Source organism: Alosa pseudoharengus, unplaced genomic scaffold (assembly GCF_046254945.1).
Source record: "Alosa pseudoharengus isolate Yale_2024_CS ecotype anadromous, Long Island Sound unplaced genomic scaffold, YU_APseudo_1.1 YU_APseudo_1.1_scf_13, whole genome shotgun sequence".
Lineage (NCBI taxonomy): Eukaryota > Metazoa > Chordata > Actinopteri > Clupeiformes > Clupeidae > Alosa > Alosa pseudoharengus.
In genome coordinates this window covers 32,584,390-32,610,513 of record NW_027468598.1, presented here as the reverse complement: position 1 = coordinate 32,610,513, position 26,124 = coordinate 32,584,390, and the positions used below count along the sequence as shown (strand labels likewise).

Below are 26,124 nucleotides of genomic sequence, written 5' to 3'. Positions count from 1 at the left end.
CATGATAAAGCCCCCTTTACATTCTCACACACACACACACACACACACACACACACACACACACACACACACACACACACACACACAGTTTTCTCAGGCTGCTCCTTACACAAAACTTAAATGGGATCATAATCTCACACACACACACACACACACACACAAATACACACACACTCACACACACACACACACACAGTTTTCTCAGGCTGCTCCTTACACAAAACTTAAATGGGATCATAATCACACACACACACACACACAAATACACACACACTCACACACTCACACACTCACACACTCACACACACACACACACACACACACACAGAGCTCTCTCCCGGCCATGTCCAGGGAAGGCCATGACCAATGGGATGAATGGGCCAGCTGCCGAACGGAGCGTTTAAACGCTCGGCCGCTCCCCTCAGACGCTTTTGTTCCCCTCTTATTACAGCCCCCCTCCTGCCCCTCCACCCCCCCTCCCGCCCCTCCACCCTTTCATCCCGCGCCTCACAGACGGATGGAGTACAGCACACATCAATTATTGAACATTTTTTCTGTGTGTTTGTTCGATTTTCAGCATTTACTTTTGTCAATTATTCATTTATTTCTATAATGATTTATTTGTATAACAGGCGGGGAAAAAAAAGAAAATCTGATTGTATCAGGCCTTTTTTATTCTTCCATTTCTAGTCTTGGGATGGGAGTTACTTCCTTAGATGTGGTTAGGATAAGGACTGTGTGTGTTTGAAGGGATGTGAAGCAGAAGCTTCCACTAACGATGCTTGACACTGGAGACGTTTTCTGGTAAAACTTAATCTCCCTCCTGAAGACTCACGCTCCATTTGTAAGAAACGAGCAGTTCTGTGCTCCACACAGGCTTCCAGTGCCTAACAAAGGTCAGGCCGAATCTGCTGCACAGTCCTCCTGCAAGTGCACACTGCCGTTAACCTCACTGACGTCTGTTGCCATTATGGTAATTGAGGTGCAAAGGTCACCATGTGCACTGGGTGTTATTACATCGTAACGCATCGCAACACAACGCAACACATCCTAACTCATCGTAACTCTGCCTTTATCTGTAGGATGAGATGAGTATTAGTTAGGTATCGGTAAGTTAGCAATGTTGCTGTTGCAGATGTATTACACTGTGGTAAATAGGGTAGGCTTAATTACAATGTAATCAGGCTATTCTAACATAATGTAATGTCTCCATGAATCTGAGCATTGTAACTGAACTCTGACCTCTTAATGCTCAACATTGTTGAGCACTGTCGTCAGTGTTTGTGATCTCACATCGCACATTACACACACACACAGTGCTACACGTCTATTACTAATAAGTACTGCCAAGAACTATAAACAAAAACATGTCTCACATCTGAATCTGAGCATTGGGTAGAGCAGAAGGCTACATAAGGTTGGTGTGCAGCGTTTGAGGATAGCTGTTGGTTGTAAGAGGGAATATCATCTGAAAGGATCCTGGCAGTTTGTTTATTAGACCTGTTGTTGGTCCTGTGTCCAAGCCCTGGCATTGCACCTCAAACCCTGTAATTTTTGGGTCTGCCCTTATCTTGGTCTGTGTGTGTACGTGTGTGTGTGTGTGTGTGTGTACGTGTGTGTGGCTCTTCAGGGAAGTGCAAGCCGTGCTCTGCTCCATGTGCTATCAAGGACACACACACACACACACACACACACACACACACACTCTTGCTGTAGGAGTCAGCTTACACCCCGTGTGCATGCTCTCTTGAGTGGCAGCGCCCTGTGTGCCTGTTTTCAGCCTGTGGCCGCGCACAGTGTCTCCTGAGCCTGATGACACACACACACACACACACACACACACACACACACACACACAGACACACACACACGTACACACTCTCTCTTTTACCAATGCACACATTCTGATTTTCACCCCGTGGCTGTTACCAGTAATGCCTTAGCCTCTCGTCTCTCCGAGCGCAGATATCTGAGTACACACTCACACACACACACACACACACACACACACACACGCCAGAGCACACATTGTGGTCTTCTGGGAGAGCGAAGGCTCTGAATGGCGTCATTGCACGGGAAGATGGCTGTCCCCATGGAGATGCTGTTGAAAGTTTGCGGAAAATCTTCCTATCCCCTTCCTGGTGGTGGTGGTAGGGATTCAGACGCAGTTAAAGGAAGTATGAACTCAAATGACCAGTATTATGAGGTTACGGTGTGACATTAAACATTTAATCGCTTCTTTGGTTGAATGTCCCACTTGAGGAAATTGCATACTACAGCTGCTAATGGAGCGCTCATCACGTTATTACCCAGAGTGCCTCGGCTCTGCCACCGGGCACTGCTCCTTGCTCTTCGCACAGATGGAATGAGTTCTATCACAGAGGCCTGACTGAGGCCTCTCTCTCTCTCTCTCTCTCTCTCTCTCTCTCTCTCTCTCTCTCTCTCTCTGTCTCTCTCTCTCTCTGTCTCTCTCTCTATGTTCCATGTCTCTTCCTCCTTTTCTGTCTCACCATCTGTCTCTCAATCCATCTCTCCAGTGAATGACGTATGGACCATACTTCTGCTCGTGTGTGTGTGTGTGTGTGTGTGTGTGTGTGTGTGTGTGTGTGTGGTGCTCACTCTAGAACAGGAACTGGTGTGTTTTGCCCTTTCTGTGTTCTCCTCATTACTCTTCCCTGATAGCCCCTATGACCTCATCCTCTCAGTGATGCAACTGACCGCAACATCTCCCTTCTATGGGACCCCATCCACAGACAAGGCAACTGTAACAACTACTGATCTCCCCACTACTTTAAATTTTAGTTTAATGTGATGTTGGCATAGTGAGTCACGTGATATTAGTTGTTAATTAAGAAACCTATCCATCCGGCTGTGGTGTTTGAGTTGTATACGCATTAGTTATAAATGCGTTGAGCAGTTTTGTTGGGTCATGTGTTTTACACCTGCAGATAGATGGTGGGTGGAGTAGGAATCATTCATTTGATTTCATTCATTCATTCAACCTTTATTAATTCCTGGAAGTTCATTGAGGGTAGTCCTTATTTTCAGTGATGCCGAGATAATCTGATCAATTATGTCATTTGATCAATTATCAAATGATCCATTGGAGCGGGGTGGGAAATATGGTCCTTCCAGGATGAGGTCTGAGCTGTGCCTCTGTGCCAGGTGAGATGGGGTCTGAAATGTGCCTATATGCCAGGTGAGATGGGGTCTGAAATGTGCCTCTGTGCCAGGTGAGATGGGGTCTGAAATGTGCCTCTGTGCCAGGTGAGATGGGGTCTGAAATGTGCCTCTGTGCCAGGTGAGATGGGGTCTGAAATGTGCCTCTGTGCCAGGTGAGATGTATTTGACTGGTGTAATGACGTTACGTTCCCCCTTTCCCTCCTTTTTGTCCTCATGCTGATGTTTGTCTTCTTCTCTCCAATCTGCCCTTCTTTCTCCCACTCCTCTCTCTCTCTCTCCATGGATGCCCTTCTTTCTCCCACTCCTCTCTCTCTCTCCATGGATGCCCTTCTTTCTCCCACTCCTCTCTCTCTCTCTCTCTCCATGGATGCCCTTCTTTCTCCCACTCCTCTCTCTCTGTCCATGGATGCCCTTCTTTCTCCCGCTCCATAACCTCTGTGGTGTCTATGCATGGATGCCCTTCTTTCTCCCACTCCATAACCTCTGTGGTGTCTATGCATGGTCCCCTCTTCCTTATCCCCAACTCATCCTCCTGTCTGATTGTCTCTCTTCCCTTTTTTCCTCCTCTCCTTTTTTTCTTTCATCCTGCTTCTCATTCCTCCTTTTCCTTTCTTGCCACACTCTTAACTCTCTCTCACTCTATCTCCTTTTTTTTTATCTTTCTCTCACTTTCTCTTTTTTCTTCCCCTCTCTTCATCCTTCTTCTCATCATTGCACTTTCTTTTCTCCTCACCTCACTTTCTCTCCTTCTATTCCTCCCTTGCCATCTCTCTCTCTCTCTCCATCCATCCCTCCATCCCTCCATCCCCCCCCTTGTTCACCTCTGCAGCAGGCCAATGAGGCGTTGCACCACCACCACCAGGTGTCCCAGAACAGCCTGCTGCCGCTGCTCAACTCCGCGTCGGAGCCCGTGGACCAGAAGCCCGTGCTGCCCATCATCCCGCTGGACCAGAAGCCGCCGGTCAGCGCCGCCGACCTGCTCAAGGACAACGTGGCCAGCGGTGCGGGCGGAGGGGGGGGAGGAGGAGGAGGAGGGGGCGGGGGAGGTGGAGGCATCCATCACCCGGTGGTGGTCAAGAAGGAGCCCAAGTCCAAGACGCCGTTCGTGTGCAGCTACTGCAACAAGGCGTTCCGCGACAGCTACCACCTGCGCCGGCACGAGTCGTGCCACACGGGCATCAAGATGGTGTCGCGGCCCAAGAAGAACCCGGCCGCCTCGGCCTCGGCTCCGCCCACCATGGTTCCGCTCGTCTCGGCCGTGTCGCGTGACGGCGGCGGCCCTTACGTCTCCACCATCGCCGGCATGCTCACCACGGCGACCACCTCCGCCACAGCGTCCAGCGTCATGACGTCCATGGCGCACCACCACCACCACCACCATCATCACCACCAGCAGCAGCAGCAGCAGCAGCAGCATCAGCAGCAGCAGCAGCAGCATCAGCATCAGCAGCATCAGCAGCATCAGCACCAACAGCAGCATCAGCACCACCAGCAACAGCAGCAGCAGCAGCAGCCCAAGAAGCCGCCCAAGCCGGTCAAGAAGAACCACGGCTGTGAGATGTGCGGCAAGGCCTTCCGCGACGTCTACCACCTCAACCGCCACAAGCTGTCGCACTCGGACGAGAAGCCCTTCGAGTGCCCCATCTGCCAGCAGCGCTTCAAGCGCAAGGACCGCATGACCTACCACGTGCGCTCGCACGACGGTGGCGTCCACAAGCCCTACATCTGCTCCGTCTGTGGAAAGGGCTTCTCCAGGTGAGTAGGTTTGAAGTGTGTTAGTTTGTGTCTTTGTTCGTGTGTGTGTGTGTGTGTGTGTGTGTGTGTGTGTGTGTGTGTGTGTGTGTGTGTGTGTGTTTTACACATCTGTAACATCTGCACACCTGTTGTAACTGCCGTCGAAAAATGCAGCTAAAGCTCAGAATGTTAATGCCAAGATTGGTGACCGTAATGTCCAAATGAAATGATTGTGTGTGTGTGAGTGAGTGAGTTTTATGAAGGAGGACGACCTGCAGGAGGTCATGCAGCTTGGGAAGCTAGTTCCTCCATTGATGACTTAAACATAACAAAGGCCTGTCCTAGCTCTAATGCTATGATGGGGATTTGACAGTAGGTCCTGACTGTGCATGGATGTAGTGTGTGTGTGTGTGTGTGTGTGTGTGTGTGTGTGTGTGTGTGTGTGTGTGTGTGTGTGTGTGTGTCAGCCTGGCGGGAGCCCAGTGAGACGTTACACACCTGTGGCTCCCACTACCTGGTCGCTCGCTCCCTCTCTCTTCCCCGACGCGAGGGTAGCTCAAGCGTCGGGGCTTTTTGTTTTGCAGTGCAGATCCAAAGCAAAGGCCAGGGGTTTTCAGATGTGACAGCACACAGGGGAATTAGGAGCAGGCCCTAATTGGGAGCCTCCAATGCTAGGACCAGGTGTACTTTTAGCCAAATAGCCACAGGAAGTGACATCACTGAAGCCCCCGCCTGTTAGTCAGTGCTTTCCCTCCCATGTGACCTATCCTAACAGCAAGGACCGCATGACCTACCACGTGCGCTCGCACGACGGCGGTGTGCACAAGCCCTACATCTGCTCCGTCTGCGGAAAGGGCTTCTCCAGGTGAGGTGGAATGAAAGCCAGAGAACGTGTGTGTGTCCGTGTGTGTGTGTGTGTGTGTGTGTGTGTTTGTGCGCGCCTGTGTGTGTGACTGCGTGTGTGTGTTTGTGTGCGTGTGTGTCTGTCTATGTGTGTGTGTGCGTGCATGACCTACCACGTGTGTGTGTGTGTGTGTATGTGTTTTTTCATTCTCTATGTGCAATTTTGTGCATGTGTCTGTGAGTGTGTGTGTGTGTGTGTGAGTGTCTCATTCTGTGTGTGCATGTGTTTTTATTTTTGTGTGGTTAACCCTGTGTGTGTGTGTGTGTGTGTGTGTGTGTGTGCGTGCGTGTGAATCTCTGTGTGTGTGTGTGTGCTCCTGGGAGGGAAACCCGTAGCCCAGAAGTCCAAACCTGCGGTTTGTTCTGATGCGTTGCTGCGGTGTAGGTGTGTGTGTGAGTGAGTGAGTGCCTCTTGCTGGATGACCCATGCGCGCTGCCCTGCGGGCCTGGAGACAGTGAGTTACTGCAGCCTCTCTCACTCTCCCCGCGTCTGCATTACGGACACGCTCGTCATCCAGCAGAGAGAGGCTCATTCTTTACATATATCTACAATTCCAACCATGCTGTATATATTTTAATGCAAACAGAACAAATGTATGTTCACATAACGACACCTTATATATATATATATATATATGTATGTATGCCTTATGCATGAGTTTCTGAACGGAAACGGTTCTATGTGCTGAAACCAGCACAATTGCTTATGTACAGTAACCAGCATTGCACATTTAGCAAAGCAAAGTGTTATTAGCCAGGGATGTGGTGCTGCAGCTCTACCCAGTCAACCCGCTGCGCCTTGGGCTTATCTCCCCTCCTCGGCTCTCTCTGCTGGAGCAGATAGCAAACATATTACACAGGCAGACTGACTGCAGCACACTGACTGCTTGTCAGTTTGCTTTCCTGTTCAGGAAACAGGAATCATGCTAGAACTGGGACATGCAGAACCCTCGTCATGTCTGGAATCATGCTAGAACTGGGACATGTAGAACCCTCGTCATGTCTGGAATTATGCTAGAACTGGGACATGTAGAACCCTCGTCATGTCTGGAATTATGCTAGAACTGGGACATGCAGAACCCTCGTCATGTCTGGAATTATGCTAGAACTGGGACATGTAGAACCCTCGTTACGTCTGGATGCCTCTCTGGTATCAATACATTTTAGTTTTTTTTTTTTTTTTTCGTCCAAAGAGACTTAAAAAAAGAAACATTTGAATAAAAAAGATTAGATTTGAGCGTATCCTAATTAGATCTCTAGATTTGCCTCTGCTAAATACTGTACATAACCAGAGCCATTTTCAGTCACACAGAACGCCACGTTTTCTTTAACAGAATATATTTTTAGAGGTGTTAACGGCTGTTGGTTTTCCTTGTAGATGTTCTCTTACTCATTTGCCTTTGCTGCCCTGAGCGGTGGCTGACAGCTTTTGGGTTGGTAAGTGATGCTGTGCCAAGCTCAGGGGAGCCCCGGGTAGACTGGCGCCCCCGGTGGTGAGGTTGAAAGAGTGCGTCACACTGAGCGCTGCTCCCATTTTAGAATGCCTCAGGGGGACCAATCAAAGGCGACGCAGCAGGCCTCTCTCTCTCTTTCTCTCTCTCTCTTTCTCTCTCTCGCTCTCCCTCTATCTCTCTCTTCCTCCCTCTCTCTCTTTCTCAGTTGCATCAGAAGACCTCTCATTGGTGGATTTTATTTTTGTCCCATGACAACCAAAACCCTCTATGACATCATTGCATTCTACAGGGCTCCAAAGGGGAGGGTATTTTTGGGGTTGTTTTCAAGCACCAAGGCCTGAAGAGGTAGAGGTTAAAAACATGCGCATGAACACACTCATGCACACGCGCACACACACACGCACAAGCACACACACCCTCACCCACACACACACACACACACACACACACACACACACACACACTCAAAACATGCAATGCATTTGTACTAACAAGGTGTCTCAGGCTGCGGTTTCAAACCACCCCTGCCCACCATCACCACACATACACATACACACACACATACGCACACACACTTCCCAATGTTCTGGAACCAAGTAGGATTGGATGAGCTATTTTGGACAGACCCTCGGCCTCGTTCCAGAGCGGTGATTCAGCGCTGCTCCGTGCCAACATGATGACATGGAGAGCGTGTAGATGTCAGCTACCCAGCAGCTGGACGGGTCCGCCGCACACGGAGGGGAGGGGGGGGGGGTCAACATCTCAAATTGACATTAACAAGAGTAGCAAAGAGTCATCATGGCCGAGGCCTGGAACTGTTTTGAAAAGTCCCTCATAGTCAAAGCAAAGCATTTCAGATGGGTCTTCAGAGATCAGGTCTAGACTTGCCATTGTCCAATCAAAGCCCCTTTTTTAAAGTCAGGCCACACCAGACAAGCAACTGAAGTGTTCCAATGGTTGAGCATAAAAATAGTTTCTAATTCTAATTTTTTAGAATGCATGCGCCGCTGTCACGTCTGGTGTAGCCAGTTCCATTGATTATAGTGGAAGCTAATTGTTGCAGCATTCGCTTCGTGAATGAAACGCTTCAGTTACGTGCCTGGTGCAGCCTGCCTGTTGGGCCCTAAGCAGATCCAATGAGTCACACCATCTTCCAGTGTCCAGTCAAGAGGTATTAAGTTGTTATCAAAATAAAAGCCTCTAGACTGCATTTCCTGCTCCCATACGTCTATTTGATACCAAGCACATATTGAAACATGGGTACACACTTGTTGACTAATAAGTATAAGTATATATACTCTTTTGATCCCGTGAGGGAAATTTGGTCTCTGCATTTATCCCAATCCGTGAATTAGTGAAACACACAGTGAAGTGAAGCACACACTAATCCCGGCGCAGTGAGCTGCCTGCAACAACAGCGGCGCTTTAGCCGTGCCTACTGGTCGGGGTTCGAACCGGCAACCCTCCGGTTACAAGTCCGAAGCGCTAACCAGTAGGCCACGGCTGCCCCTAATATAGTATTAAGTAATTTTCTACACAAGTCTTGTCCATATACAGTATACATCAACCTAATGAATGTAAGTTCAGATTGGATCTAGTCACTCAAGACCTTTTCTGCTGTGCGACAGTAACAGGCAGGCTATACCAGACACGCAACTGAAGTGCTCCATTCACAGAGCGTAGAAATAATTTTAGAAGGGTGAGGAGTGGGCTAATTTTGATTGAAGGGTGAGGAGTGGGCTAATTTTTTTTGAGTGTACTCGTCGTGATCATGTCTGGTGTAGCCAGTTCCATTGATTACAGTGGAAGCTAACTGTTGCGGCATGCGCTTCGCGAATGGAACGCTTCAGTTACGTGAGGTGTAGCCTGCCTGTCATAGTGCTGAGCGTCTGGTGCGGTCGGCGCTGAAGGCCGAGGCATTTAGTCGGACTTGGCTGAGTCAGCGACCTGAGAGCCTGTCTGATCCGTAGCGTCTTCTCTCCGTACCGACCCACCGCATTAGTGGCCATATCAGCTTTATGGGGGTGATGTCACTTTTCCTGGCACTGGAGGCATTGAGAGGAGGAGATTATTATGATTTTATTCCCTCTCCTCTCCTCTCCTCTCCTCTCCTCTCGTTGGGGCTCATCTGTGTTACATGAGGTCATGCTTCATTCTGAGCTGCTGTGATTTCTCTCCAGGGCCAAATTTGTTAAGCATTTCTTCTCTCTCTCTCTCTTTCTCTCTATTCTCTCTCTTCTCGCTCCCCCTCTTCTCTCTCTCTCTCTCTCTCTCTCTTCCTCTCTGCCTTGTTCTATCGCTCCGTTCCTTTGTGTGCTCTCTGTGCAGACCGGATCATCTCAGCTGTCACGTCAAGCACGTCCATTCCACAGAAAGACCTTTCAAATGCCAAGTAACAGTAAGTCCTCCCTGACCCTTACACACACACACACACACACACACACACACACTCTCTCTCTCTCTCTCTCCCTCTCCCTCTCTCTCTGTCCCCCCTCTCTTCAACAGCATTCAACAACTCATTGATTCTCACTCTGACACACCTACTGAGACTAATTATTTATAGAGCAGCATATTGGCCAACACTGACGGGCAGCATGTATCATGCTCATGGTCTGGATATGTAATGCAGTGTTTATTTTTTTTGTTATTGACCGTTATTTCAAGACAACAGTCCTTTAATTTGTCATAATGAACACGTATTATTTAGTAGATATTGGCTATGAACAGGCTGGAGTGTTGTGCATACTGGTATTCTGCCTTTACACACACACACACACACACACACACACACACACACACACACACACACACACACACTGGAACAGTCCCAGCCCTGTGCTGGTGCAGATGAGGGCTAGATGCCCTCTGAGCGAGGTGTGTGTGTGTGTGTGTGTGCCCATCTCTGAGCCGAGCCCTGTGTCTCCCTGCAGGCCTGCACATCTGCGTTTGCCACCAAAGACCGCCTGCGCTCCCACATGATCCGGCATGAGGGAAAGGTCACCTGCAACATCTGCGGCAAGATGCTGAGCGCCGCCTACATCACCAGCCACCTCAAGACGCACGGCCAGCAGACCAACTTCAACAACTCCTGCAACAAAGGTGAGCTAGCTACCTCCAAGCTGCTCTCTCCTCCACCTCCTCCTTCTACTGCACCTTTTTCTTTGACACTAGTGTGTTGTGCATCTCCCTAAGCATTGTTGAGCAACTACCATTTTTAAAAAAGTCCTTTGTGGAAGGCTAATCCTGGCACAACTGAGGGCTACATATGTTTATCTGTTTGGATTTGTCTCTCCTGATCCTCACCCCCCCCCCCCCCCCCCTCCTCCTCTCAACTTCGTCTGTAACAAAGACATGCTCGCCACAGTGTCTTGGCTTTCTCCATACAAGCTGGATCCGTTACAGTAGATGTTGTTATCCATTGATCCTCAGTTTGGCCTTCCCCACCACAGGGACACATTAACCCGCAACACACTTGCCCACCACAGGGACACATTAACCCGCAACACACTTCCCCACCACAGGGACACATCAAAGACTCTATAGTTAACTAAGATGAATCATAAGAAAATTCACAAATGGAACGAAATGGCACTAGTTCCGGACTCCTAAATAGGCGCGTCAAAACATACACTTTTCTCTGAATAAGCAATAATAACATATAAATGGCCCCAGCTGTGGCGCAACTGGCTGGGGCACCTGCACCGTACGCCGGCGACCCGGGTTCGATTCCCGCCCCGTGGTCCTTTCCGGATCCCACCCCGACTCTCTCTCCCACTCGCTTCCTGTCACTCTCCACTGTCCTGTCGCATTAAAGGCATAAAAATCCCCAAAAATATATACTAAAAAAAAAACCATATAAATATAATTTTGTATACTATTTTACAGTCATTGTTTGTGTGTGATGCCAATGAAACACTTTCGGACACGGAATGAATAATTTCATTTTGCCCCGTTAACCGAGCTAGCTAGCTAGCTAGCTAACGTTAGCACAGTAAACGGAAAGTGAATGGGAATGTTCGCTAGCTAGCTAGCAGCTAAGAACTTTGGTTAAACTTATATATTGTTGCAAACAAACCTGAAATGACATACGTTCAGCAACTTTGTGGTAGTCTACTTGTTCTAGCAAAACATATGTTAGGTTAGTTTATCAACTATCTCTGAGTCTAGAGCCTCTGAGAACAGGTGGCTGTGCACCAGAGCTTTGAGGAGACAGTGACAGATCACGAACAAAGCTATTTTTGTCTTTATTTGTTTCGTTGGAAAATACAATTTTAATGTCGGAATGTTAGGGAGACATGTGGCTTGTAGAAAATGGGTTCAAAACTTACATCGCTGAATGTAGGGCTAAGGGATTGGTCATATTCTGAGAAAATGTTCATTTCTCCCATAGGAATACATAGACACTGGACCTCCCGCTAGACTCCTAAATTGGCATGACCGCTTCGAACACAACGTGTCAGAATTTACCCTCTTATAAATCGTCTCGCTTTATCAACTGTCTCTGGACACATTAACCCGCAACACACTTGCCCACCACTAGAAATGTAACGATTACCGGTATAATGGTAAACCGCGATAAAAATGTTGACGATAACAATTATCGTTTTCTTTTGAAATATCATAATTATCACGGTTGATTACCGCGGTATTGAAACCATGTGTTTAATCCTTCCCAGCTTCATCCGAGCCTGCTTTTGACATACAGTAGGCCTAGTACAATGAAACAAAACTGGTACCCTACTGATTCTGTTGTATAATTGATGGTTTTAACTGCGATTCAGATTAGGCTACACCTGATTTTAAAAGGTGGAGCATTTTCACCGCAAAAACGTGCACTGTATCATTTAGCCACTCTGCGTCTTTTTATGTTCGCGTCCACATGAAATCCAATCCACTCACGTTATCAGGAGAACGCCGTAGCCTAAAGTTTTACTTACTTTGGTCTCACTCATTGGATCCAAATAACAAAAATAGCAAACTCCAAGTCATGGTAGGGTAAGTTAAGCTATAAGCACATAGCCAATTTAATATGAAAAAGTGAACGGGACACATTTTGAAACTATTTCAGCTTTTGTAGGCCTATCAGTACTTTCTGAACATATTGAACACACTTTTAAAAACACCGTGATAATACCGAAAACCGTGATCATTTTGGTCACTATAACCGTGAGGTTAAATTTTCATACCGTTACATCCCTACCCACCACAGGGACACATTAACCATATGATGGAGTGAAGTGAGCCTCGGCCTCTGTTTCTCCTCTGCTCCCTCCCTGTGAATGGTGCCCTTGCTGTGAACTCCCTTCCCTACTTATGTCTTTTTTTTTCTTCTTCTTCTTCTTCTTCTTATCCTCATTCTTCTCAGTGTTCACATTAAAGTGAAGTGGACTGATATTTATTTTTCTTTTGGGTGCTTCTCACCTCTGGTGAGTCATACTGTCTAGTCCAGTTGTGTAAGTGATGACTGTGCTGTGCTGTGCTGTGCTTAGCTCAGCTTTCATACAAGTAGCCCTCAAAGTAGCCCTGGTTTTTGAGTAGAACAAACTTAATTGTGGGACGTTTCTCTGAGCAAATCCATTTTTTTCTTTAGTGAAGGATGGAGCCAGAATCTCTGTGAGCTTAAGTTAGCATGAGTCGTGTGTGTTTGGTCAGTGTTGGTTTTAGTCGTGTGTGTTTGGTCAGTGTTGGTTTTAGTAGTGTGTGTTTGGTCAGTGTTGGTTTTAGTAGTGTGTGTTTGGTCAGTGTTGGTTTTAGTAGTGTGTGTTTGGTCAGTGTTGGTTTTAGTAGTGTGTGTTTGTTTAGTGTTGTTTTTAGTAGTGTGTGTTTGTTTAGTGTTGGGTTTAGTAGTGTGTGTTTAGTCAGTGTTGGGTTTAGTAGTGTGTGTTTGGTCAGTGTTGGGTTTAGTAGTGTGTGTTTGGTCAGTGTTGGGTTTAGTAGTGTGTGTTTGGTCAGTGTTGTGTTTAGTAGTGTGTGTTTGTTTAGTGTTGTGTTTAGTAGTGTGTGTTTGTTTAGTGTTGTGTTTAGTAGTGTGTGTTTGGTCAGTGTTGGGTTTAGTAGTGTGTGTTTGGTCAGTGTTGGGTTTAGTAGTGTGTGTTTGGTCAGTGTTGGGTTTAGTAGTGTGTGTTTGGTCAGTGTTGGGTTTAGTAGTGTGTGTTTGGTCAGTGTTGGGTTTAGTAGTGTGTGTTTGTTTAGTGTTGTGTTTAGTAGTGTTTGTTTAGTGTTGTGTTTAGTAGTGTGTGTTTAGTCAGTGTTGGGTTTAGTAGTGTGTGTTTGGTCAGTGTTGGGTTTAGTAGTGTGTGTTTGGTCAGTGTTGGGTTTAGTAGTGTGTGTTTGGTCAGTGTTGGTTTTAGTAGTGTGTGTTTGTTTAGTGTTGTGTTTAGTAGTGTGTGTTTGTTTAGTGTTGTGTTTAGTAGTGTGTGTTTGGTCAGTGTTGGGTTTAGTAGTGTGTGTTTGGTCAGTGTTGGGTTTAGTAGTGTGTGTTTGGTCAGTGTTGGGTTTAGTAGTGTGTGTTTGGTCAGTGTTGGGTTTGTCACTGCTTCTTCTCTTCCTCCTGTTGGTGCCGGCATGACGTGAAGGCAAATCTCCACTGATATGAAATGGGATGGAGGGCCTTGGGGAGAGCTGGAGAGTGGCTATAATTAAAAAGGCTTTGCACATCCAATTAATCTATGACGCAGGCCTAATTTATGAGAAGCACACCAGAGACGCAAGATGGGTTTTTTTTTCTCATTTTCTTTTTTGTTTTTGGCCTGTTTGTGTGATCCATAGCCAACTGACCTCAGCAGATCTCTCTTTCTCTTTTCCCTCTCTCTCTCTCTCTCTCTCTCTCTCTCTCTCTCTCTCTCTCTCTCCCTCTCTCTCTCTCTCCCCCCCCCCTCTCTCTCTCTCTGTCTCTGTGTGTGTTTGTAAGCACTCAGTCCTCCAGTTTCCTTCTCTGGTGTTGACAAAGTTCACGTTGACAAAGTTCCCAGGGCACCCCAGCACACAGATCTGCTCCCCTCAGGGGAGAGTGCAGGGTTGCTGGAGTACAGCCAGTAGCCTCAGATGTGCTGCATCTTATTAAGCCCTGACTGAAACAAGGGCCCATGTGTGTGGAAGGTTTCACAACCTGTGATTGGCATGCGACCTCCAGAGGAGAATGTTGGTCTGCCCGAGGCTACCTGGAGGCTTCAGCTGGAGTTCTAGAATTCACCTTCCCCTCAAGTTCCAAATGAACCGAGAAGATGAACTGATCATCTCCTTTTATGTGCTGCTCTTGATGGTGCTTGTGTCTTTTTTGAGTGACGGTGTGAACTGTGGACTTGGCTAAGTTGCCCTTCATATTTGGAAAGAAATGCAGGGTACCTGTAATACTTGTGGTTGAACCCCACAGGCTGTTTGAATTACCTGAGTTGAAATGTGTCCATTTAGGCAGTAAACATGACTCTTTTTGAATACTCTGGCTGTTCGCCCAGATAAGATGTTGATGTCAGCATTTTTCTCTTCTCTTATGAAGAGCCACTAAATTTACTTTTATTAGATTACTGAAGAAAGTACTAATATTTTTATATAGTTTAATTTAGAGGCATAACATAGGAATGAAGTAATTTTATGAGCCGGAAATTGAGCGAGACATTAGACTGTGTGACCGTAAAACAGCACAGCATTTCCAAGACTCAAATCATGAATTTATTGGTATATAGGTACGGGTGAAGGAAAAATGAACAACAGAATTTGATGACTAACATTTTTCCTTTCACCTCTTTCTTTCTTTCTTTCTTTCTTTCTTTTTCTTTCTTTCTTTCTTTCTTTCTTTCTTTCTTTCTCTCTTTCTCTCTCTCTCTCTCTCCTTCTCTCTCTCTTTCTCTAGACTCTAATGACGTGTGCAATTCAGCCTCCGCCACCCCCGTCTCCACCTCCGTGGCCATCACGACGGCGATGAACCGTGGCAACCCGGTGTCTGGCAACGCGGTGACCATTGCGGCGCAGATGAACATCACCACCAACACGGTGAACATCACCTCGCCGGTGAGCCTGCAGCACCCCGTCACCATCACGGCGCCGGTCAACATCGCCTCGGTCAACATCCCCACCTCGGCGCCAATGAACATCGCCCACCCTGTGGCCATCACCACGCCGATGCCCATGAACATCGCCGGGCCGCTCAACATCGCCATGCGCTCCATGGATAGCATGCCTTTCCTCTCCCAGGTCCTGCCCTCCTCTCCGCCCTGGTAGGCTCGGCCTGGGGTAGAGCCACGCCTTCCTCCCCTGCAGCCAGCCAATCCCTGCGGCGGATCACCCACACCAGCCCCCACCTCTTCCCCCTCAGCCCCCGTCCTTTTACCTTATATGGTCATCAAGTATAACCCCCCCCCCCCCCCATCCCTACCACCCACCTTTTGAAGGAAGCCTTGGCTGGCTGCGTAAGTCGCACTACCTGCCACAGTCGCTATGCAGGTACTCGAGACAGAAACAGAGACGGAGCGAAAAACAAAAAAGAAAGAAAGGAAACAAAGAGAAGGATGGAGATGAGGAAAGACGAGCAATAGCTGTGGAAGGCTGTCTTCGAAAGACAGTCGTATTTTGTTTTGTTTACCCCCTCACCCCCCCCCCCCATCCCCTCGCCCGACGCCGCTCTCTCTCTCTCGCACCGCTTCCTCACAGTAGCACCCAGATCAGTTTGCCGTGCTCAGCATCTCCTTCGCCACTGAAGGACACTTCGACTCCAGTCTGCACCGGAGTCAGTGAAGTAACACAGCTGCTGCTTGTCAAGAAAGCACTAAGAATGATGATTCAACTACAGCGATTTTGAACACAATAACAGTGAGAGAGCTGCAACTTGGCTGTCAGTCTTTTTTTGTTTCCTTCTCCTGCTCCAAACTGCTCTTGCATCAAACGGTTAGATTTGTTTTTGTTTGATTAATTTTCTTTTTGTATTATTATGTAGGTTGCTAATCAGTATTTAATAGTTTTAAGGCATTTTATGGAGTAAACTACACAAAAAAGGGACAAAAAAGGCTTCCATTTGTGGGAAGAGTTTTTTTTGAGAATGCTTTGTAGTAGTTAGGATGGGTTTGGGGAGGGGTGGGGTGGGGTGGGGGTGTTGAACTCTTTTGAAGGTGAAAGTGGGTTTGGACATCTCTTGCCTTTGACTGTGGAAAAAGTCAAGTCCAGTCTGCTTGCCTTCGCTTGTAGCTTTTTACAAAACGACATAAAAAAACTTTACACTTCTGGAAGGAGGCATTCCAGAGCTTAGGATGACTTGTACTGTAGAATTTTTTTCTTTTCTTTGTTCTTTTTTTTTTTTTAGTTTTTTTTGGGGATGTACAATGTCCTGATTTTGGATTGTGTACTAAAATGACTGTCCAGGACTCAACCCAAGTCTTGCATCGAGCACATATCCCACTGGTGAAATGTCTGACGGAAAGGGCAGTATTATCAAAGATCAAATCAGACCTTAAAGTGTTGATTTAACACAAACGAAATACCCAAGAAACCAAGAGAACACAGAAATGTAGTCACTAGGCCCGTGTAGTAGCCATCCAGACTGTAAGACGCTATTGGTTAAAGCAACACCAAAGAACTTTTCCTCTGTCGCACGCACTATTTGTTTATCCAGCACCGGCTTTGGAAATAACAATGTCCACAGACAAGGTAGAATATGTTGCATGATTTTATGAACGTACAATGTATTGCGACATCAGATGCAAGTCAAATTTGTAGTTTCTTATGTCTCATTCAATCGAACTACAGATCCGCTACCCGATCTGGCAAACTTACATAGTGTGGTTATAGCCGATAGAGGGCCGCAAAGCGAATGCAGAAGTGCCGTTCACCCTGTTATGAGTTGATGAACCACTGAAACGATTTTGGAAACATTATTTTAAGGTACAAAAAACTCTTTGGTGTTGCTTTAAGGAGGTGTCGAGAGAGTAACTAAATATGAGCTGTTTTTGCGCAGTGACCTGCGTCAATGCTACAACTGTGATGATGGGGACTTCATTTTTCGCCCTTTGTATTATTTCAGAGAACGTTAGGAACCCCTTTTATAAACCTCTTGCTCAGGAACCTTACTGAGAGTAGCCCCAAAAAGCGTTAGGCTAGTATGAAGGAGATCATGGTATCCTCATATGCGTCACCCCTCAGATTTCTAACCCTTTGTACATAACAAACACACCAACAGTATAGTTTTTCTGTTTTTTTTTTTTTTTTTTTTTGCTGTCAGAAAGAGAAGTTTTAGTTCTTCACAGCATGTCAGGGATTTAAGTAACAGTTAGGAATGGCCGTCCATGTAGGGAGTTAACGACAAAAAACATTAGTGAAACAAAGAGACTACATTTCTTTGGCTTCAGGCTGAATGATTGTTATTATTGCTGTTTATTATTATTTGTGTTATGCTTTCATATCCTCAAAAGAATCCTGATTACTGTAAAAACTAAACTGCCAACTGTGCATCCTGAACTTGGCACCAGAACGACGACCGTCATCATCGTCGTCGTCTCTTCCCAACAGCCAATGAGGGAGCGCAGAAGCAGCGACTGTCAACAAGCCCCACCCTCCACCCCCCACTCCGACAGCTGATTGGCTCTTTCCCTCCAGTGTGCAGCCACACTACTCCGCCTTCTTCCACTCAGACAAACTTGACGAAGCACTTGTCAGTGAACGTGCCCCGGTCAGCTTGTGGCAGCGATGCATGCAGCACGCCGGAAAACTCTTTGGACTGTAGTAGACAGGACTCTGGAAGATTTTTCCTTTTTTTGGAAAACTGGAATTGAAAAACAAAAAAGTTCACTGAAAAATAATGTTTTGATAGACAAGAACGAAACACTACAGTAATTGAAGTGGCATTTGATAAGTAAGGGGGACATGTTTAAGCCTGTGGTCAGTTTTTCTTTTTTTCTTTTTTTTTGCCCTTTTGCCCTGGGAGGGGGCAACTTGTGTGCCTGGACTGAACCCCTCTCCATTCCCCTTCCCACTGCTCCATCGCTCCACTTAACACATTCACACACACTGATCTACACATTCACACACACACACACTGATCTACACATGCACACACACACACACACACACATACTGATCTGCACACTCATACACACCCGTGGAAGAGTTTATAAAATCTCTTTCAAACGGATGCCTTCATCTGCCCTAGCAGGGCACGACTGCCCATGACATCCAATCCAGTGATGCAATATGAATTGAACACAATTGGCGTCTCATTCTTAAAGTAATGAATTTTAGCTTTTTATTTTGTCTCTCATGAATTCCAGACTAATTGAAGAAAACTGGGATTGTATACAGTACAACCTAATTTGTGTTTTTATTTTTGTTGTTTACGGTTTTTGTGTTTTTTTTTGTTTGTTTTGTTTTTGTTTTCCTTACCAAGATTAAATTTGTTCATATTATGCACCAATGGTTTACCATTACATGATTTTGATTTTTATCGCTAAAGAAAACAAATTCTTCCCTGATGACCAGGGGCTTAAAGATTAGGTCAGAATCTGATCTCCATTTTATCATTTTTTTATGAATTGGCAAATCTTGGACCCCCACCATGTGAAGGCCATTGAATGTATATCTTTGTACAAAAAGCTATTTAGTTCAGAGGACATGGTAGTTCAGATAGACATGAGCAAGAAAAAAGTAAATAACCTTTTATAAAAAAGAAAATGGGAAAAAAAACTTTTTGTATTAGAACATTAACAGTGGTCATTTTTGTACATATATGAAGACTAGACTTTCTGTTTAGCAGGAAGGTAAAAGAAACAAAAATAAACATTCCTTCATTTTTTTGTTTTGTTTTTGTTTTTAATTATGTACTTTTTTTGGAGAATAATTGTGAACACACTGCGCAGTGTTTTAATGTGCCTTTTATTTGGGTTTTGTCTGAATAAAAGAAGCCGTTAAAACACGGCTGGATCGCCCCCCCCCCCCCCCCCTCACACTCCTCCTCAACGATTGGAGTTCTCCACGAGCGCCTAATGCTTCCACGGAGGCGCCACCCCATGCCCCCCGGTCACTCTCAGGTGCCCACGAGCTCCTTGTTGCCCGCTTCCCAGCTGGCACAGCAGTTGATGATGATGATGATGATGATGATGATGATGATGATTTTCTTCCTTTCCCTTTTCAGTTTTTTTTTCCTGCCATTTTTTCCCTTTTGATTTTCTCATTTTGAAAGTAAGTGCCTCTGTGACTAAAATGCTTCTCTACAGGATTTGTTTTTTTTTTTTATTATTATTATTTTATTTTTTTGGGGTGTTATTGTGCCAAACCAAGCCTCCCGTGTGTGATGAGAGAAACGATCTGCGCTTTTTTTTCTCCTACTTTATTTTCTCTTTCTCTCTTATTTTTTTCTGCCTCTTTTCTTTGTCTATTAAAACATGGATCTGTCGATGGTCACGCTGTGTGAGGCTGCTTGTGTTTACATCCTGATTAGTGAAGCATGATGATATCGGTATGACCTCAGTGCTTGTTCATTAAAATGTTTAAGTTAAATATTGGATTGACAAATATGAACATTTCTGCTCATTCCTTGCCTGATAAGTCCCGATAAGAACCATCATGCAAATAAGAATTCCAACAATACATAAATTAGTTGTCAGCTTTTGATGACAATGAATTGCTGTTTTGCATGTTTTGATAATTACAGATAATACAGAATAACAACAACAACAAAATCCAGCTTCATAAAATTGAATATTTGATTTCTGTACTTTGTGGCGATGAACTGAAAATCGTCAGTGTGGCCAAAACAAGACATTTGAGGATTTCATTTTGGATTTTGGGAAACGCCAATTTTCTGACGTTGTACATATCAAACAACTGATAACCAGTCATGAACAGAGTAATCAACAAAAATCATAAGTTGCAGTCCAAATAGAAACTTGTCCAAGTATGGAAATTACATTTTTATTGGAAAATGTTAGTTAAAAATATTTGACATCTAATCCAAACTGAAAGTTCTTGTTTGTGAATGTCTTCATTTCTTAAAGGACAGGCTAGGACCAAAGAAATGTCTATAACTACGAGTGTAAACCATCACAAAAAGAATGTGCTTCAGTTCTAGCAGGAGTAATTAGTATCAAATGTTGCCATATTAAATATCTGCAAATTCTGCATTAGCATGTTAATGGTGACTCCATATGATTTGTTATAACGAAAGAAAGAATCTGTTGCTTTCATACCACTTTAATATGCAACATGTCCCTAGATATTAATCAGGAGAAAAAATAGTGAACTATTTATGGGTCAAAATGTCGAAACTTGAATTGCATTAAAAAACCTTTTCTGGAGAAAAAAATCTTTTCTGGACCTGTCTGAGGTTTGTAAAAATGCCAAACAAATCAACCAAGGTTAGAGTCCAGCCTAATGGCATCATCTTTAACCCTTATCGCCTGTGTCTAAACACAAATTCTCAGTTTTATGCCTACATTTATGACCAGTTGCAGAGGCTCAGATACCAGTGCAGAACAGATCTGTGGTTTTATTTAAATGTTGTAACTAAATGAAATGCTAAGTAACTAAATGCTGTAACTAAATTAAATGCTGTATCTGTTGCAGCAACAAATTGTGCATCTTAAAGATCATTGCCAGCATTAACTAGGCTACAAATACTGAAAGAATTGCCCTTTAAGCAGTCACTTTTTTCTCCATACAGTGCACTCCATGCCCACGTTCATGCACTTGTTAAATGAGAATATGGATGAGGAGGTTTGCTCACAGGCTACAGTTCAGCACAACATTTGATATGGGATAAAAGGGCCAAAATGGTCAAAACAACTACGCTGCAGCTTTCTTTGGTATGATCATGTATTTGCAAAACTAGCCTACAATTTAAAGAAAAAGAAAACATAGGATAGGCATTGCAACTGCAAAAGTAAGGCTTTCACCTTCTGTCGTGAATGACGGAGATGAAGTATCCCTACAGTGAGTTTTCTGACATCATAAGCTGAATGGTCAACACATCTCCCTTGCTGCTCTAGGCCTACAATGTGATGTTCCTGGAGGAGAACGGATGGCGCTGCGCTACCTATTTGGAATGCTAGGGATGCGCACGCTCCACTTGAGTCCCAACTCCGACCCTGCCCCCTCGCACTCGGTCATGAATGAATGAGTTTCACCGGGCTCTCTCTCAGGAATGCGGTAGGCTCGCCGCTGCCCAGGGAATGGCTCGGCTCGCGCTGGAGCTTCAGCATAATACGCCCATTCATTTCCACTAACGTCTCGGGGAGCACGCTCACTTTCATCCGCAAAGCCGCTGGGGAATGAAAGGTTGTTTCATGATAGCCGTGTAGCCTAGGCTTAGATAGATGATAGATAGATAGATAGATAGATACTTTATTGATCCCCAAGGGGAAATTCAAGGGTCTCAGTAGCATACAGACATCACACACAACATGCACTTGCAGAAATGGTAAACATAAGTATAAGTATAAACATATAACTAAACTCCACTGTACAATAAAGACAGCAGAAGATAAGAAAGATAAGAAAACTAACAAAACTAAATACTAAATACACTATATAAATTAAATTAAGAAAGTCCAATGTGCTTGAGGGTGAACAAGCATAAGACGCTTGTAGTGACAGGGCCGGGACTGGTAAGGTGCTAAAGGGAGTGAGTGTGCAAAAAGTAGTCCAACCATAGTCCTTTAGTTATGTGTGCAAGGTGCTCAAGAGAGTGAGAAGAGGCTTACTAGGCCTACGTCCACGGCTGTGGTGGTGCAATAGTGTACAACATCTGGTTTAGTACAGGCCTCTATCTCTTGAATTGAGAATCGAGTTTTGAAGTAGGCTATTTATCTATCTATCTTAAGCATAATTAAAGAAAAATAGCTCATTATATCCTGTAGGGTTATTCAAATCAAGTTGCCACCCAGTAGCCACAGTCTCTTCCGAACAACGGGGGCGCTGTGGACATCAAATCAGTTGCTTTTGCTGTGTTCGTACCAACGAAGAAAGTGGGAAGGCGGGTACTTGTCTGGTACTTGTTGACGTGCACACTGGACATGCGATGGAAATGCAGAATTGTATTTGCAAGGCCAACTTTGTGACTCCTTTAATGGATTAGTGTAAGCCAAACAAAAACGGCGAGTTATCTTAGCGCCAGTGATAGCGACAGCACCTTCATTTACTTACACGTTTCTCTGCTGCTAAATCATATCAGTTTTAGCCTCAGCTAACGTTACCGCAACTTACTTGCAATGGCTTTTTGGCTGCATCACAACATTAGCAAGGTCGCTAATTAGCCTTTGCAAGGTATCAACTTTTTGCAATTGTCACATAATCTGTCTTATGTCTCTGTCTTAACGTTAACGTTATTAGACCTAGCCATATGCAAGTTTGTGGCATAACTGTTTTGACCTAAAGGGTGGTGGTGGTGACGCGGTCTGATTTTCATTTTCACTTTCACCATTTGATTTAGACCCATGAAGTTTATCCCCGAAGAGTCACATTACAAAGCACTGGAGGCAGAATGAGTCTGGTGCTACATGACCTTATGATATGCTGCAGAGGACTAGAAAATGACAAAGTTACGGAAAGAAAGGTACCGTAAGAGGCTAGCTTTATGTGTTCAGATCTCCTTCCCCAAATGTCAACAACGAGAGTGCCTTTGATGCTCCACTGTCATTAAGACAGGCTTTCCAGAACCTGCAGTTACAGTACTATGTGTAGCCCCTATGTAAAATCACAATATTGGGTTTGTCATCAATATATAATTTCCTGAAAATCCACTAAAACGGAAATGTTTAAAGAAGTACAATGCAAAGTTTCTGTTTGTATAAAGCCACTTTCACTGCGCCTTAGAATAACAGTGTAAAGACAATAGAAAAGAAAAACAATGACATGTTGTTTTCATGCTTTAAACACAAACTCTTCTGTTATTGTGTCGTATATCTGCAGAAGGAGGTGGACCGCTTTAAGAGACTGTTGCGGTCAGCCGAGACAGTCAGGGAACTGGACCGCATATCTTCTGTCAAGAATGCCAAGCAACTCACCTGGGATGCTGTGTTCAGGTGCCTTCTGCATACCACCCAACCCTAAGCCCCTTTCACACCTGACCTCCAGACTATGTCCAAGCAATTACGACCAGATCTCAAATGGAGTTGAGTGTTCAGACATGAACCTCACTAGTCTTTTTTTTTTTTTAAAGTATATTTTTTGGGCTTTTTTTTTATGCCTTTATTGCGGATAGGATAGTGGAGAATGACAGGAAGTCAATGGGAGAGAGAGTCGGGGTGGGATCCGGAAAGGACCTTGGGCCGGGAATCGAACCCGGGTCGCCGGTATATGGTGCAGGTGCCCAAAGCCAGTTGCACCACGGCCGGGGCCCTCACTAGTCTTTAACTAGTCACTTTACACAGTTGCACAGTTGGCTGCTGTATTTGCTTGTTTTGTTTTGTTTTGTTTTGTTTACTACATCATATAAATATCTATGTTTCTTGAGCTATGTTGCTTTGTATTGCCTCATTGTTATTCATAGTTTGCTACCGTAATGCTGAAATTTCAGTCTGTGGAATCAGCCAAATTTAAACTCAGTCTCCCATCTCATCGTTCTTCGGCATCTTGAATAAGTTTTCCTGTGTTCCATTCCAGTCCGTATTCATGCCCCGATGTTTTCCTCGCAGGTTCCTCCAGAAGTACCTGCAGAAGGAGACGGAGGCTCTGCAGGCTGGCAAGGCCAACGTCTCCGCTACCACCCTGGCCAACCGCCAGCAGAAGATGCAGGAGATCAGCAGCCTGGTCAAGTTCTTCATCCGCTGCGCCAACAAGAGTAAGCCACACCATTCACTCTCCCCGAACAGTACTGAGCATGTGCGAACATACCGGTAGTTTAAAAACTGATTACATGGATAAGATGTAGAGCTGCCATCTCAGGTAACGGTGCTGATGACTTATTGGTACAATTGAAGTGCTTTTGGATCTTTAGCATCTCCAGAGGGGTACATTAAAAGAGTTTCTGTTGAGTACACTATCTGGTAGACAGATCACACAAATTGGAAGGAATTGCAATAGATGAGGAATGAAGCAACATAGGCCCAACAATATGTTTTGATGTCCTTTTGTAGAGATGCATGGATTATGAAGAAAAAGGTATACAATAAACATGTGAGTTGATAGTGAAATGCAAGCAAGGATGGTCAGGACTAGGAATGGTTTTGAGTCTAGCCCAAAAAACCTGTACTGACCCACATGGCTGTGTCCTTCCTTTCAGGAGGTCCGAAGCTGAAGTGCTCTGAGCTGCTGTCCCATGTGGTGGACGTCCTGAGGAGGCCCTTCAGCTGCACTGCATACGGGGATGACTACAGCAGCCTGCTGCTCAAGGACATACTCTCTGTCCGCAAGTACTGGTGTGAAATCTCACCGCACCAGTGGCACAGTCAGTTCCCCTTCCTCACCCTCCTCTCTGTGGTGGTCAGAATTTATATATATATATATATATATATATATATATATATATATATATATATAAAGGTCAAATGGTATAAATATAAATATATATATATATATATATATATATATATATATATATATATATATATATATTTGTACATGACCAGTGGAAATGTGTGATGTTAACACTGAACTAGGTTGAGGTTTCAGTTCCTTGAGCAAGGCACTTAACCCCGTGTTCCTCAAGAGAAACTGGCCCTTGTAGGAACTCATATGTTAGTTGCTGTATTGTACTGTTTTTAACTCCAGGTCTTTTGGATATGTACTGCGGGCTCTTCACGGGGGGCTCCATAAACCGGGGAATGGTGAGCCGGATCATCCACACACTGGTGCTGGGTTGCAGCCTGCAGACGGGCGGCCACTCCCACGCCCTCTTCAGCTTCTTCTCCAAGGCCCTGGGCAACGTTAGGTGAGAGAGGCCGCTGCCACTGAGAGCTGAGAGCTCTAGCAAAGACACAATTCACTTAGACAGGGGGCTCTAAAAAAATTATGGCTGTAGTTATTGTAGGCACTGCCTGAGAACTGGTCCAATTTTGATTCCTGAACCTGATGTTGCAAGTCTGTGTCACTTTGGAATAAAGCATCTGCTAAATCCCAGTCAACTTTAACTTCAACTTTCAAATGGCCATTAGATTGAAAAAAAAAATTCTGTCAGATTTAACTTTTTTGTAATGACAGTTACCCTGTCTCTGTGAAGAGCAATCCGAAATACAAAGTTATTACAAGTTATAACAATGTCTCTTCTCTGTCTTTTCCCATCACTCTGTGGTGATTGAATTTGTCATTTTTAAGGGAACTTTGTGGAAACAGTGTAACATAACTGTTATTTACCCGTTGGACGCCCCTCTCTCAGGTCAGAGCGACAGCTCGCTGTGCTGGAGAACCTGGTGTCGGCGCTGAACGTGTTCCTGCGGGGGGCGCTGGTGAGCTGGCGTCGGCGGGCGTGTGCGCTGGGCGAGCAGCTGCTGCCGGGTCTGCTGCACGCCTGGAGCCACACCAGGCCCAGCCCCCTGCTCAAGGACCAGCTGCTGGAGCTCTTCAGCCTGCAGCTGCACATCCACCACCCCAGAGGGGCCAAGACACTGGACACAGGTACAACTCAGAGCTCTATCAGTCCATAGGGGACCCTGGACACAGGTACAACTCAGAGCTCTATCAGTCCATAGGGGACCCTGGACACAGGTACAACTCAGAGCTCTATCAGTCCACAGGGAACACAGGTACAACTCAGAGCTCTATCAGTCCATAGGGGACCCTGGACACAGCTACAACTCAGAGCTCTATCAGTCTATAGGGGACCCTGGACACAGCTACAACTCAGAGCTCTATCAGTCTATAGGGGACCCTGGACACAGGTACAACTCAGAGCTCTATCAGTCTATAGGGGACACAGATACAACTCAGAGCTCTATCA

General features: G+C 45.4%; 2 protein-coding genes across 4 annotated transcripts in view; both read left to right on the top strand.

Moving 5' to 3' along the window:
• LOC143121256 (vascular endothelial zinc finger 1-like) overlaps positions 1-15,630 on the top strand; it is a 23,221-nt gene extending 7,591 nt beyond the window's left edge. The window contains exons 2-6 of one of the 2 annotated variants that reach the window (XM_076281626.1): positions 4,013-4,938; positions 5,693-5,782; positions 9,603-9,672; positions 10,205-10,373; positions 15,124-15,630. In XM_076281626.1, the coding sequence (XP_076137741.1) occupies positions 4,013-4,938; positions 5,693-5,782; positions 9,603-9,672; positions 10,205-10,373; positions 15,124-15,491 (1,623 nt within the window). In that variant the 3' untranslated portion in view covers positions 15,492-15,630. The remainder of the gene's footprint in view (positions 1-4,012; positions 4,939-5,692; positions 5,783-9,602; positions 9,673-10,204; positions 10,374-15,123) is intronic. The other variant, XM_076281627.1, reaches the window with a different exon arrangement.
• Positions 15,631-22,221: 6,591 nt separating this feature from the next.
• atm (ATM serine/threonine kinase) overlaps positions 22,222-26,124 on the top strand; it is a 61,823-nt gene continuing 57,920 nt past the window's right edge. The window contains exons 1-7 of one of the 2 annotated variants that reach the window (XM_076282861.1): positions 22,222-22,514; positions 22,681-22,803; positions 23,160-23,272; positions 23,885-24,030; positions 24,472-24,636; positions 24,960-25,119; positions 25,564-25,802. In XM_076282861.1, the coding sequence (XP_076138976.1) occupies positions 22,732-22,803; positions 23,160-23,272; positions 23,885-24,030; positions 24,472-24,636; positions 24,960-25,119; positions 25,564-25,802 (895 nt within the window). In that variant the 5' untranslated portion in view covers positions 22,222-22,514; positions 22,681-22,731. The remainder of the gene's footprint in view (positions 22,515-22,680; positions 22,804-23,159; positions 23,273-23,884; positions 24,031-24,471; positions 24,637-24,959; positions 25,120-25,563; positions 25,803-26,124) is intronic. The other variant, XM_076282862.1, reaches the window with a different exon arrangement.